Consider the following 13712-nt stretch of genomic DNA (forward strand, 5'->3'; position numbering starts at 1 on the left):
TCTCTGTCGCTGAGAAAATACTTGTCAAAAAGCTGTTCACTTTTTTGGGCGGACACCTGAGTATTTATATACAGAGAGAAGACACGCCCAAATGTCGATGACATTCGCGGTTTTACAACAACAAAATCGTAAGCAAATTCGGAGCAGAAATATTTTAAATTAAGCATCGGCTGAAAAAAACAAAAAAAAAACAAACAAAACAAAACACACAAAAAAAAAGAAGAAGAAAAGAAAATGACCAAGAGACCTACACGTACCTGGAAGACCAAGGGTGCTCTCACATGCATGCACTCATCTTTTGCTCTCACTTTCCCACCACACACACGGACAGACACACTATTTCCCCCTCCCTCTCCCTTCTCTCCCCATCTCTCTCTCCATCTCTCTCCACCATCCCACCTCAGTAATCTCTCTCTCTCTCTCTCTAGGTCTATCTCTCCCCCTCTCTCTCTTCCCCAATCTCCCCCCCTCTCTCTCTTCCCCAATCTCCTCCCCTCTCCCCCTCCCATCTATCTCCCCATCTATCTCCCTCTCTTCTCCACCCTCTTTGTCTCTGTTTGTCCTGGAGGGTTTGTCAATATTTTTTTTTATTTTAAGAAATTGAAAAAAGAGCGTAATTAGAATCCATGACGGATGACTGTTCTTATATCTGTTCAGCCTCTACCGTTATTTCTTTCAAACGGGAAAAACAACAACACAACAATAAAAAGCAAAGAACAACGACAACTCAGGGCCCTCTATCGACTGATCTTGTGTAGAGCGATCTGAACTATCTACCAGGGTCATCATACAAAACAACAAAGAAGAACAAAGAAAACCGACAACTCAAGCACTCTCTATTTGATCTTGCATAGGGCGATCTGAACTCTCATCCAGGGTCATCTTGGCGAAATGGTACTCCCCCATGCCGGGGCCCAACCGTGTAAGGCTGCTGATGTGTTCACTGAAATCCTTGATGGAGCGGATCTGTGCCTGAAGGAACTCGTCTTGAATAAAGTGACCCATCTGCACGGTACCCAGCAGGTTGTTGAGACCTGTCAGTGTGCGTGTTGTGTTGTGTTGTGTGTGTGTGCGTGCGTGTGTGTGTGTGGGGGGGTATGTGTGGGGGGGCGGGGGGGGGGGGCGAGGGGGGGTATGAGTGTATGTGTGTGGAAGGGTGAGGTATGAGTGCAATGTGTGTGTGTGTGCAGTGCGTGCGCGCGTGAATGTGTAGTATGTTTGTGTATGTGTAGTGTGCATGTGTGTGTGTTTGTGAGTGTGCGCGTGTGTGAGAGTGTCTGAGTGTTAGTGTGTGTGTGTGTGTGTGTGTGTGTGTGTGTGTGTGTGTGTGTGTGTGTGTGCGTGTGTGTGTTTCATCAGATCTTTCCGCGAAGGAACTCCACTTGTATGAAGCGACCCATCTGCACGGAAACCAGAGGTCGCTGTGACCTTTCAGTGTGTGTGTGTGTGTGTGTGTGTGTGTGTGTGTGTGTACGTGCGCGCGCGTTTGTATGTGTGTGGTATTTGCGTGCGTGCGTGTGTGTGTGTGTGTGCATATTTGTGTTTGTGTGTCCGCTGTGTGTGTGCGCGCGCGTGTATGTGTGTAGCGTGTGTGTGTGTGAGTCTGTATGTGTGCGTAGTGTGTGAGCGTGTGTGTATTGTGTGTGAGTGTGGTTGCGTGAATGAGAAGTTAAATGTAATCCTCAATGAAATTATACATTCAGCCAGCAGTTGTGTGACCTGTCAGTGTGTGTGTGTGTGTGTGTGTGTGTGTGTGTGTGTGTGTGTGTGTGTGCGTGCATTCGTGAGTGTTCGCGCGCATGTGTGTGCGTGTGTTTACTAAAATACACACATGGAGTGCTGATAGACATGTCCCCTAACGTGTAGGAGTATTTAAACAGAATTTGGCTTGTTGGATGTGATTGGTCTATAGGCTGTAAGCTATATGAGCGCGCGCACAAACACATACACACACACATAAACACGCACGTACGCGCACACACACACATACGCGCGCGTGCGCTCACACACACACACACACACACACACACGCGCGCGCGCGCGCGCGCACACAGAGTCTGATCTCTGTGTTGCGTTTCTTAATGAATTGTGAGTTTTAGTGTTTACCTGTGTTAATGTCTAGACACCTGTGTTGATATGTACTTGTATTGACTGAGTCTACCTGTGTTGATATATATCTGTGTTGACGTGTACCTGAACTGATGTCTGTCTGTGTTGAATCGTATCTGTTTTGTTGTTGACGTCTGTGTGTGTGCTGAAGTCTTTAACAGTACACGTGTGTTGGTGATGTCTACCTGCATTGACTGACGTCTGCCTGTATCGATGTCTTCCTTTGTTGGTTGTGTCTGCCCGTGTTGATCGATATCTGCCTCCTTTGATTATGTCTAACTGTGGTGATTGACTGATGCACTTGAAGACCACAAAGGAACAGTCAACATCGGAGGCCGAGCATTCACCAACTTACGTTTCGCCGACGATATTGATGGCCTAGCAGGAAAAGAAGAGGAGCTAGCTAGCCTGCTTAGTGGACCACCTTGATAAAACCTCTAGAGCCTATGACATGCAGATCAGTGCAGAGAAGACCAAACTGATGACCAACAACACCAATGGCATCAGCACTGACATAAGAGTGGATGGCCAGAAGCAAGAAACTGTCCACAGCTTTAAATACCTGGGAGCAATTGTGACAGATGAGGGATCCAAACCCGAAGTACTCTCCAGGATTGCACAGGCGACAGCAGCGCTCACAAAATTGAGGTACATCTGAAACGACCGGAACATTGCACTCGGCTCAAAGATCAGACTGATGCGTACCCTGGTGACATCAATACTCTTGTATGCATGTGAATCGTGGACCTTGACAGCTGAAAGAGAAAAGAGAATACAGTCCACTGAGATGAGATGCTTTCGAAGACTCCTGGGCATCTCCCTACAAAGATCATATCACGAACGAGGAAGTTCGAAACAGAATCAGACAAGTCATTGGGCCCTACGAAGACCTGTTGACCTTGGTCAAGAGACGCAAGCTCAAATGGTATGGCCATGTCATGAGATCATCAGGGCTTGCCAAGACATTCCTGCAGGGCACAGTGTAAGGAGGGAGAAGGAGAGGCAGACAGAGGAAGAGATGGGAGGACAACATCCCAGAATGGACGGGCTTGAGGTTGAGCGATACAATCAGGAGGTCAGAAAACCGAGAGGATTGGAGAATGCTGGTTGCCAGATCACCTGTGGCGCCCCAACGGTCCACAAGACTACGGGATAGGTGAAGGTGAAGGTGGTGACTGATGTCTACATGTATCGAATGATATCTGCATGTGATCTTACGGCTGGCTCGGGTGTGGAAGTCACAACAGTGACACTTCGCTACGTATCGCTGCACTGTCTTCTTCTCCTAATTGTCTTCTTCTTCTTCTTAGCCTTCTCTTAGTTCTTGTCTTCTTCTTAGTCTTCTTCTTTTAGAATATTGTAAATAAAACAATAGAAAAACCCATTTGTGACTGGCCTCTATATGTTCCTGGCCTGTGCGTGGGATCTTGTATATCCTTTCATTCAATCAATCAATTAGTTAAGTCTTTTGTGCCGTACCCCTTCAGTAACCACTCGGTACACGGCTACAAAAGTGGCGTCCTTTGTCTTCGTTCGTGGGCTGCAACTCCCATGTTCACTCGTATGTACACGAGTTGGCTTTTGTGTGTATGACCTTTTTTACCCCGCCATGAAGACAGCCATACTCTGTTTTCGGGGGGGTGCATGCTGGCTATGTTCTTGCTTCCATAACCCACCGAACGCTGACGTGGATTACAGGATCTTTCAACGCGCGAATTTTATCTTCTGCTTGCGTATACGCACGAAGGGGATTCAGACACAAGCAGGTCTGCACAAATGTTGACCTGGGAGATCGGAAAAGTCTCCGCCCTTTACCCACCAGGTGCCGTTACCGAGAGTCGAACCCGGGACACTCAGACTGAAATGATTCCAACGATTTAACCACTCGGCTATTGCGCCCATCATGTGTTGATCGATGTCTACCTGTGTTGACTGATGTCAATCTCTGTTGATGTGTACATTATGCTAATTGATGCATTCCTGTGTTGTTTGATGTCTACCTATCTTGACTGGTGTGTGCGTATGTTGAATGGTGTTTACCTGTGTTGATCATTGATGTGATGTCTACATGTGTTGCCTGTGCTGATTGATGTCTGTCTGTCTTCACTGTCTACCTGTGCTGACTGATATCTACCTATCTTGATGTGATGTCTACCTGTGTTGACTGATATCTACCTATCTTGATGTGATGTCTACCTGTGTTGACTGATATCTACCTGTCTTGATGTGATGTCTACCTGTGTTGACTGATATCTACCTATCTTGATGTGATGTCTACCTGTGTTGACTGATATCTACCTATCTTGATGTGATGTCTACCTGTGTTGACTGATATCTACCTATCTTGATGTGATGTCGACCTGTGCTGACTGATATCTACCTATCTTGATGCGATGTCTACCTGTGTTGACTGATATCTACCTATCTTGATGTGATGTCTATGTTGACTGATATCTACCTATCGTGATGTGATGTCTACCTGTGTTGACTTATATCTACCTATCTTGATGTGATGTCTACCTGTGCTGACTGATATCTACCTATCTTGATGTGATGTCTACCTGTGTTGACAGATATATACCTATCTTGATGTGATGTCTACCTGTGTTGACTGATATCTACCTATCTTGATCATGATGTGATGTCTACCTGTGTTGACTGATATCTACCTATCTTGATGTGATGTCTACCTGTGTTGACTGGTATCTAGCTATCTTGATGTGATGTCTACCTGTGTTGACTGATATCTACCTATCTTGATGTGATGTCTACCTGTGTTGACTGATATCTACCTATCTTGATGTGATGTCTACCTGTGTTGACTGATATCTGCCTATCTTGATGTGATGTCTACCTGTGTTGACTGGTATCTACCTATCTTGATGTGACGTCTACCTGTGTTGACTGATATCTACCTATCTTGATGTGATGTCTACCTGTGTTGACTGATATCTGCCTATCTTGATGCGATGTCTACCTGTGTTGACTGATATCTACCTATCTTGATGCGATGTCTACCTGTGTTGACTGGTATCTACCTATCTTGATGTGATGTCTACCTGTGTTGACTGATATCTACCTGTCTTGATGTGATGTCTACCTGTGTGGACTGATATCTACCTGTCTTGATCATGATGTGATGTCTACCTGTGTTGACTGGTATCTACCTATCTTGATGTGATGTCTACCTGTGCTGACTGATATCTGCCTATCTTGATGCGATGTCTACCTGTGTTGACTGATATCTACCTATCTTGATGCGATGTCTACCTGTGTTGACTGGTATCTACCTATCTTGATGTGATGTCTACCTGTGTTGACTGATATCTACCTGTCTTGATGTGATGTCTACCTGTGTTGACTGATATCTACCTGTCTTGATGTGATGTCTACCTGTGTTGACTGATATCTACCTATCTTGATGTAATGTCTACCTGTGTTGACTGATATCTACCTATCTTGATGCGATGTCTACCTGTGTTGACTGGTATCTACCTATCTTGATGCGATGTCTACCTATGTTGACTGGTATCTACCTATCTTGATGCGATGTCTACCTGTGCTGACTGATATCTACCTGTCTTGATGTGATGTCTACCTGTGTTGACTGATATCTACCTATCTTGATGCGATGTCTACCTGTGTTGACTGGTATCTACCTATCTTGATGCGATGTCTACCTATGTTGACTGGTATCTACCTATCTTGATGCGATGTCTACCTGTGCTGACTGATATCTACCTGTCTTGATGTGATGTCTACCTGTGCTGACTGATATCTACCTGTCTTGATGTGATGTCTACCTGTGCTGACTGATATCTACCTATCTTGATGCGATGTCTACCTGTGTTGACTGATATCTACCTATCTTGATGCGATGTCTACCTGTGTTGACTGGTATCTACCTATCTTGATGCGATGTCTACCTGTGCTGACTGATATCTACCTGTCTTGATGTGATGTCTACCTGTGCTGACTGATATCTACCTGTCTTGATGTGATGTCTACCTGTGTTGGTGTGCCTTATGCTGATTGACGTCTTCCAATGTTGACTGATTTCTGCCTGTCTTAATGTGTTAGTGTCTACTTGTGTTGATGTGTGTGTACATTGTGCTTATTGATGCCTACCTATCTTCATCGATTAGAAGGAAGGTGGCAGAATGGTCAAGACGCTCAGCTGCCAATATACAGAGTCCGTGAGGGTGTAGGTTCCAATCCCGCTCTCGCCCTTTCTCCCAAGTTTGACTGAAAAATCAAACAACGTTTTTAGTCATTCGGATGAGACGATAAACTGAGGTCCCGTGTGCTGCACACATTTTTCGCACTGAAAAAGAACCCATGACAACAAAAGTATTGTCCTCTGGCAAAAATCTGTAGAAGAAATCCACTCTGATAGGTACACAAAATTTAATATATAAGCATACACTCAAGGCCTGACTACGAGCGTTGCGTTATGCTGCTGGTTAGGCATAAGCCTAGCAGATGTGGTGTAGCGTATATGGATTTGTCCGAATGCAGTGACGCCTCCTTGAGAAACTGAAACTGAAACTATTTTGATTGATGTCTGCCTGTCTTGATGTTATGTCCACCTGCATTGATGTCTGCCCACTTTGATTGATGTGTACCTGTGTTGACTGATTGCTGTACCTACTTGGGCATCCCCGTGGTCATCGGCCACCTTCTTCATGTCCAGTAGGGCCTGGTTGGCGTTCTTCTCCATCACCAGAGCCGCCTGCATTGCGTCCAGAGCACTCCCCCACTCGTCACGGTCCGGCTTCTGTATGCAAGACAATTCAGTTCAGTTAAAAACACTTCATTGTCTCCGTCAAATACTTAAAGCAGAAAGTCCTCTTGATTGCTCGTCAACGGATTAGATACGTAATGGCAAAGAAGACACACACAAAAACAACAAAACCAAAACAAACAACAACTGGTACACACTTCCTTGATCACCCCACACACACACCAACCATCAGATGAAAGAAAAACTACGACATACAGGAAAGCAAAAATATAACATTCTTAGACACAAGTAAATGAATAATCCGTACATATTTCTTTGATTACTATGTCCATAAATTATCAGGTAAACAAGGAAAAAATAGGTTAAAAAAAAAACACACACACCAAGAAATGTGATATTCTACGACACAAGTGAAACCAAACAAAAAAGAAAAAAAAGAATATTCGTAAAAAGCGTAAGCCCTCGATTACAATGCACACATCAATTATGTCAAAAGGAAACATTAAAAATAATTTTAGGTAACCCCCCCCCCCCCCCAAAAAAAAACAAACAAAACACACACACAAAAAAAAAAAAAAAACAAACAAAAAAACCAACAACCAAAAACAGACAAAATTAACAAACAACCAGAAAAAGACCGGACAGGACAGAGGAAGACAAGACAAGACAACAAAAATCTTAAATAATATGGGTTTAAACATATTCCTATTCGGCATTTCATATTTACATGACTGGCGCAATAACCGAATGGTTAAAGCGTTGGACTTCCAATCTGAGGGTTCCGGGTTCGAATCTCGGTGACGGCGCCTGGTGGGTAAAGGGTGGAGATTTTTCCGATCTCCCAGGTCAGCATGTGCCTGAAACCTTTTCATGTGTATACGCAAGCAGAAAATCAAATACGCACGTTAAAGATCATGTAATCCATGTCAGCGTTCGGTGGGTTATGGAAACAAGAACATATCCAGCACGCACACCCACAAAAACAGAGTATGGCTGCCTACATGGCGGGGTAAAAACGGTCATGTACGTAAACCCCCCACTTGTGTACACGAGTGAACGTGGGAGTTGCAGCCCACGAACGAAGAAGCCCACAGAGTGGGAAGAGAGAAAGAGAGAGAGAAGTTCACTCTCACCCACTTCTGTTGACCTTGTTAAAATCTCTGTTCACCTGGATATCCTGCAGGATATAACCCGTTTAGCTTGATATCCTGCAGGGTAGAACTTCTGTTTACCTTGACATCCTACAGGATTAAATCTCTGTTTTCCCCGATGTCCTGCACGATAGAACCTGTTTACCTTGACAACCTGCAGGAGAGAACATGTATACCTTGATATACTGCCGAATAGAACATGTTCACCTCATCGTGCAGGGCAGATTCTCTGTTTACCTCAATATCCTGCAGGAGAGAACCTGTGTTTACCTTGATACCCTACAGGATAAAATCTCTGTTTACCTTGATATCCTACAGGAGAGAACCTGTTTACCTTGATATCCTGCAGGAGAGAACCTGTTAACCTTGTTATTATGCAAGGTAGAATATCTGTTTACCTTGACATTCTGCAGGATAGAACCTGTTTACCTTGATATCCTGCAGGACAGAACCTGTTAACCTTGTTATTGTGCAAGGTAGAATATCTGTTTACCTTGACATTCTGCAGGATAGAACCTGTTTACCTTGATATCCTGCAGGACAGAACCTGTTAACCTTGTTATTGTGCAAGGTAGAGTATCTGTTTACCTTGAAATTCTGCAGGATAGAACCTGTTTACCTTGGCATCCTGGAGGATAAAACCTGCTTACCTTGATATCCTGTAGAACGATACGACCTCCACGTTTGTTCTGGTAGCTCATCAGCTTCCTGGCGTGTTCCTGCTCTTCTGTCGACATCTTGTGGAAGAAATCCGCTAACTTTTGCAGCGCAATGTCGTCACGCGCAAAATAGAAGGCCTGAGGACACACAATTACTGTGTACTGGACGCTGGTCATCTTCCAGTCCGTGTAAAAGGAAAGCTACTGATAGTTTTAAATTATTTTTTTAGCCGATAAGAACGGTGTTGAACCATGGTGACTGGAGATCAGCGCGACATGAATTCTAAGCGCAGTTACTACTTTTGTGTCCTCTTAGATAGGGCACGAAGCGGTTTGGCTTTATGGCTTACATAAATAGATTTTGGGTTGTTATGGCTCGTCCAATAATTTTTTACGCAAATAAATGTGTATTAATTAGAAATAATGTGATGCATTGAATTGTCATGGAGGCCGCCATTTTGTACAAGGTTGGGACGTCACAGGTTCGGAGACTCACTTTCGCTTTTGGATGACTTGTGAAGTAGATCGAAACGAAATTGTTTGAGAAAAATACTGTGCGATGACTTACAAAAAGTGCAAAGGACTTTGTTTTAGTCCCATATAATTCTGAACCACGGTTTACAGTAGAAGAGTTAAAGACAAGCTGCTGAGACATCAAAAACACAGATCAAAGTTGTGAGTGTCGATGTGGAAATCGCGTGTTTGCCAACTCGGTCGTGTCCAAAGAAAAAGCACACACACACAATAATTTTAACTGTCGCAGCTTTTGTAAACGATGAATGTGATGGGCCTGCATTTTGCGTCACAGAATACCCGTCGTTTCTTACAGTTGTTCTTGTTCTCGTTCGTGGGCTGCAACTCCCACGTTCACTTGTATGTACACGAGTGGGCTTTTACGTGTATGACCGTTTTTACCACGCCATGTGGGCAGCCATACTCCGCTTTCGGGGTTGTGCATGCCGCTGGGTGTTCTTGTTTCCATAACCCACCGAACGCTGACATGGATTACAGGATCTTTAACGTGCGTATTTGATCTGCTTACAGTTGTTCAAAACCGAGCAATCCTAGAAGTTGTTCTTGTGCACAGTCGATGTGACGTCACGACTGACCTCGTTCTATCTTCTGTCTGAAAAGCCAAGCCCAATATGGCGGCGTTCTGTGTTGCGCCAGATGCAGAGATATGTTAAGTTTAATCATGGTTCTGTAATTATTTACCCACTTGCCAGGCTTTTACAGCATGATGCTATTTTCACATTATCATTTAATTCAGTGCTGATTTTGCTGAACAATATTTACTAGTGCAATCCCCAAAGGAAGAAGTTCAGATAAAGAACGATGACTGACATCCTGACCTGTGAGGTTTGTCTCTTACACACACACACACACACACACACACACACTCTGACATACACATAGGACACAAACACATTCACACGCACAACGCGCGCGGGCGCGCGTGTGTGTGTGAGAGAGAGAGAGAGAGAGCGTGCACGTGCGCACGCGCGCACATGTGTTTGTCATGCGGGTTCTGTAAACTTTCATATCAGTCCTCTGACCGGCACAGATTGAATGAAGGCATCACTGCAGGCGATTTTGTGGACCAAGCAAGATGGTTGCTAATCAGTGTTGCCACTGAAGCCATAACAAAATTAGATACAATAACTGTTGTAAAAAAAAAATAATAATAAAAAAAAGTCGCAATCCGCTGAAAATGGGTCACAACACATACCTGTAGTCACATCAACTGTGCGTGAAAATATATGTTGAAATAAGTCCCTGAATTTAGGTTACTAAAATTATCCTTCTCTAGTAGTCTATCACTATCAGATTTAGTTCTAGATCGAACACATTTTCTTTCATTCAAAATCTTTTAGAAAACGGATAAGACAGTAGTAGTGTTAGTGTTATTAGTAGTAGTAGTAGTAGTAGTATGAGAGGGAGATTGCAAGCTTTGCAGCTTTTAATTAATTTAAATTGTCCCATCTTTGTTATTTCATACCATATTTTGGTAGAAATTTTGGTCGAGGTTCAATGCTTTATTATTCAGTTTCTTCATTCGTCAAACTTTCTTTCTAACTGAGAACTTGATGGAACTGTGCTGGTGATTCTTGAATGAATTAGTAACTGATGGGGCTTGATTTAGACGAGGTGACAGTTCATTCTATACATTACAGTTATTGAACTTGAACTTGAACTGGAATCAGACGTTTTAGGCCTGGAAGGCCTGTTCGTCGTTCAACTGGATACAGTATACCAGCATGCGTGGCCTAATGATAGCATACTGGATCATATATGCTTGGAGAGTTGGCCCAATGAGCGTCTAACCTAGTCTTGAAAGATAAATTAATATGTATGAAAATGAATAATTGTTCGCCTTACCATGGACTGATAGCAGTAGCTGACGCATAGTTCCATGTTGATCTGAGCGTTGATGGCTGCTTCACAATCTGGATGGAAATTCTGGCGACACAGATTGGTAGCCATGGATTCCTTTTAGAGTTGAGATTCTGACAGAAGACTTGAAAGATAGATTCCACAGAAACTGAAGCTTTGAATCGAAAACGAGTGAAGAATCTAATGCTGATCTCGTCAGAATAACCGTGGATGAATGACAGTGTTATGCCAATTCATGTCAGACGCAACAAAGCACACACATTCACGTTCAACACAAAATTGAAAATGCACGGATCTAAATCCACAGGAAAGGCCACTTGCTAAAAATAAAAACGTCTTTACATGACGTCATTCGACCAAACTATGACGCAAGATTAACCCCTGGAGCATAGAAATTAACAAATGAGGCCAGGAGATGAATGATTAACAAATAGTAAAGAGTGGTAACTCTCTCCATTACACAAAGTACACAACTTAGTCAGTGATGCTTACGCTACCGATTCAGCTAGCACACAGGAGCATAGGTTTTGGTGTGTTTTTTTCTTCCAGATCGCTCATGCATCCCAGCCCTGTTGATCACAGTGGGAATGCGGATATAGTTGGGGACCCATGAGAAATTGCCGTAGGACTATTGGAATTAGGCCTTCATGGTACTGTACCCTATTAGAAGTAGGCCTTATGGAACTCGCGCAGGGCCTTAATGGTAATAGGCCCTATTGGAAGTAGGCCTACTGGGATTGATACAGGGCCTAACTGGTACAGGGCCATTGTGACACGTAGTACTAGTTGTGGGACTAGTACAGGCCCTTAATGATACTGGGCCCTAATGGAACGAGTAGAATCTACAGGGCCCTAATACAGGGCCCTATTGGAAGCAGGCCGTAGGGAACCAGTACTGGGCCCCATGTATGTAGGAGTGGCCCCAAGCTGCACAGATGTGTGGCATTCTCCGCAACAGACAGCAGGGTCCTATTTTGCGATTCCACACTGTCTGTTTCGGTACTTTCTGTGCACAACATAAATGTCTTCAACGTGTCCGTCTGAAAGTGAGTGGGTGTTGTGAGAGGGTGGGCTGGGGAGAGAACCACTGAACGGGTGCTGTGGCAAAATGGTCAGAGTGCTGGATTCTCGCCCGAGTTTCCCCGAGTTCGATCCCACCAGGTTGGTTAAAGATGGAGATTTTTCTGTCTCCCAGGTCAACATTTGTGCAGACCTGCAAGTGCCCGAAGCCCCTTGCTATGTATACGCACGCATAAGACTGAATACGCATTTTAATGATCCTGTAATCCATGTCAGCTTCGGTGGGTTATAGAAATAAGAATATACCCAGCATGCACCCCCCAAAAAATGGAGTATGGCTGCCAAAATGGCAGGGCAATGCACTTAAAACGTTACATGTCTGCGTGAGAGTGTGTATGTGTGCATGGAGTATGGCTGCCAAAATGGCAGGGCAATGCACTTAAAACGTTACATGTCTGTGTGGTCAGGTCAGGTCATTAGATCTGCTACTGGTAACCTGTAATCCAGTACAACCTGTTCAGGGTCGGGTTGCCGACGACTAAACCGGCACTTCCACCGCTCCCTTCTGGGACTGGTGAGGCGGGTGGCTAGACACCCTTATGGAGATCTATAAAAGGGCGTCGGCTCAGGAGAGCCACCGACGGCCATCTAGCTCCACTGTGCTGTGTGCATGCCACACGCAGTTGGCCCCTGGGGTGTGTCTACCCATGTATGCGAAGTCTGGATCCGGCAGAATCTGCGGAAGAAACCTATCGGTTCAACGGAGAGGAAGGCGGTTACAGCAACGCACTGTGGAGCGCAGAGAGCAAGATGAGACACCGAAAGGATATCTTGGTCATCCACTGCATCCGTGCTCATCCTCCAGTCGTCTCGACTTAGTCTTGCCACTGGAAATTGGTGGACCCGGACGAGAGAGTGAGGTCGACGTTGCGCAACTCCTCTTCACTTTAAACAAACTCATCGCGCAAGTCATCAGTCATCCAAAATGACCTTTCATCCTTCATCATTTCATCACCCCCAAGTCCTGTGGCGACAGGCGAGCGACGAAACGACAGGTGTGGGTACACTGGCAGTCGCAGCCGCAGACCTGCACGCAGGCGGCTCAGGCCATAGGGTCGTTCTTCGTCGACAGGAGCAGCGATGGAGCTCGGCAGCCGTCTGAGCGTCTGAGCAGCCCTCTTTAGGAATGCACTGCTCACCTCCCTGGCATGAGGAAGGGGCTAGAAAAGGTGCCCTAAAAATTGCCTGCTCCATATCACCCTGGCCAGCATACCGCGGCTGGCGGGGACCCTACATCAGCGGTCGAAACAAAGAGAAAGAAAAGAAAAAAACAAGGATCATTCCTCTCACCATTGGTGCTTGGAACATAAGGACTCTCCTGGACAGAGATAATGCAGACAGACCCCAAAGGAGAACAGCACTAGTTGCATCCGAACTCGCCAGATACAACATCGACATCGCAGCCTTGAGTGAGACTCGGCTTGCAGGCGAAGGCGAGCTCTGTGAACGGGGATCTGGTTACACCTTCTTCTGGAGTGGACGAGGAAGCAAAGAGCGACGTGAGGCTGGCGTTGGTTTTGCAGTAAAAACAGCACTTGTCAGCAAGCTAGCTGGAATCCCAAAGGGAGTCAACGA

General features: G+C 44.9%; 1 protein-coding gene across 1 annotated transcript; it reads right to left on the reverse strand.

The window, feature by feature from the left end:
* Positions 1-825: 825 nt before the first annotated feature.
* On the reverse strand, positions 826-11147 carry LOC143283206 (soma ferritin-like). Its single transcript, XM_076589381.1, has 4 exons — positions 11043-11147; positions 8655-8801; positions 6761-6886; positions 826-1005 (listed from the first exon to the last, which is right to left on the reverse strand). Exons 1-4 carry the CDS (start codon positions 11145-11147, stop codon positions 826-828), a joined length of 558 nt encoding a protein of 185 aa, XP_076445496.1.
* Between the last annotated feature and the right edge of the window lie 2565 nt (positions 11148-13712).

The sequence above is a fragment of the Babylonia areolata genome, chromosome 6, assembly GCF_041734735.1.
Source record: "Babylonia areolata isolate BAREFJ2019XMU chromosome 6, ASM4173473v1, whole genome shotgun sequence".
In the NCBI taxonomy this organism is placed as follows: domain Eukaryota; kingdom Metazoa; phylum Mollusca; class Gastropoda; order Neogastropoda; family Buccinidae; genus Babylonia; species Babylonia areolata.

What these genes read in the sequence shown, in the direction of transcription:
- LOC143283206 (XM_076589381.1), bottom strand. Translation starts at nt 11,147, where the DNA reads ATGGCTACCAATCTGTGTCGCCAGAATTTCCATCCAGATTGTGAAGCA. An exon ending in GCTACTGCTATCAGTCCATG is followed by an intron (nt 8,802 to 11,042) that starts GTAAGGCGAACA and finishes GTGTGTCCTCAG; the next exon opens with GCCTTCTATTTTGCGCGTGA. An exon ending in TCGTTCTACAGGATATCAAG is followed by an intron (nt 6,887 to 8,654) that starts GTAAGCAGGTTT and finishes TCTTGCATACAG; the next exon opens with AAGCCGGACCGTGACGAGTG.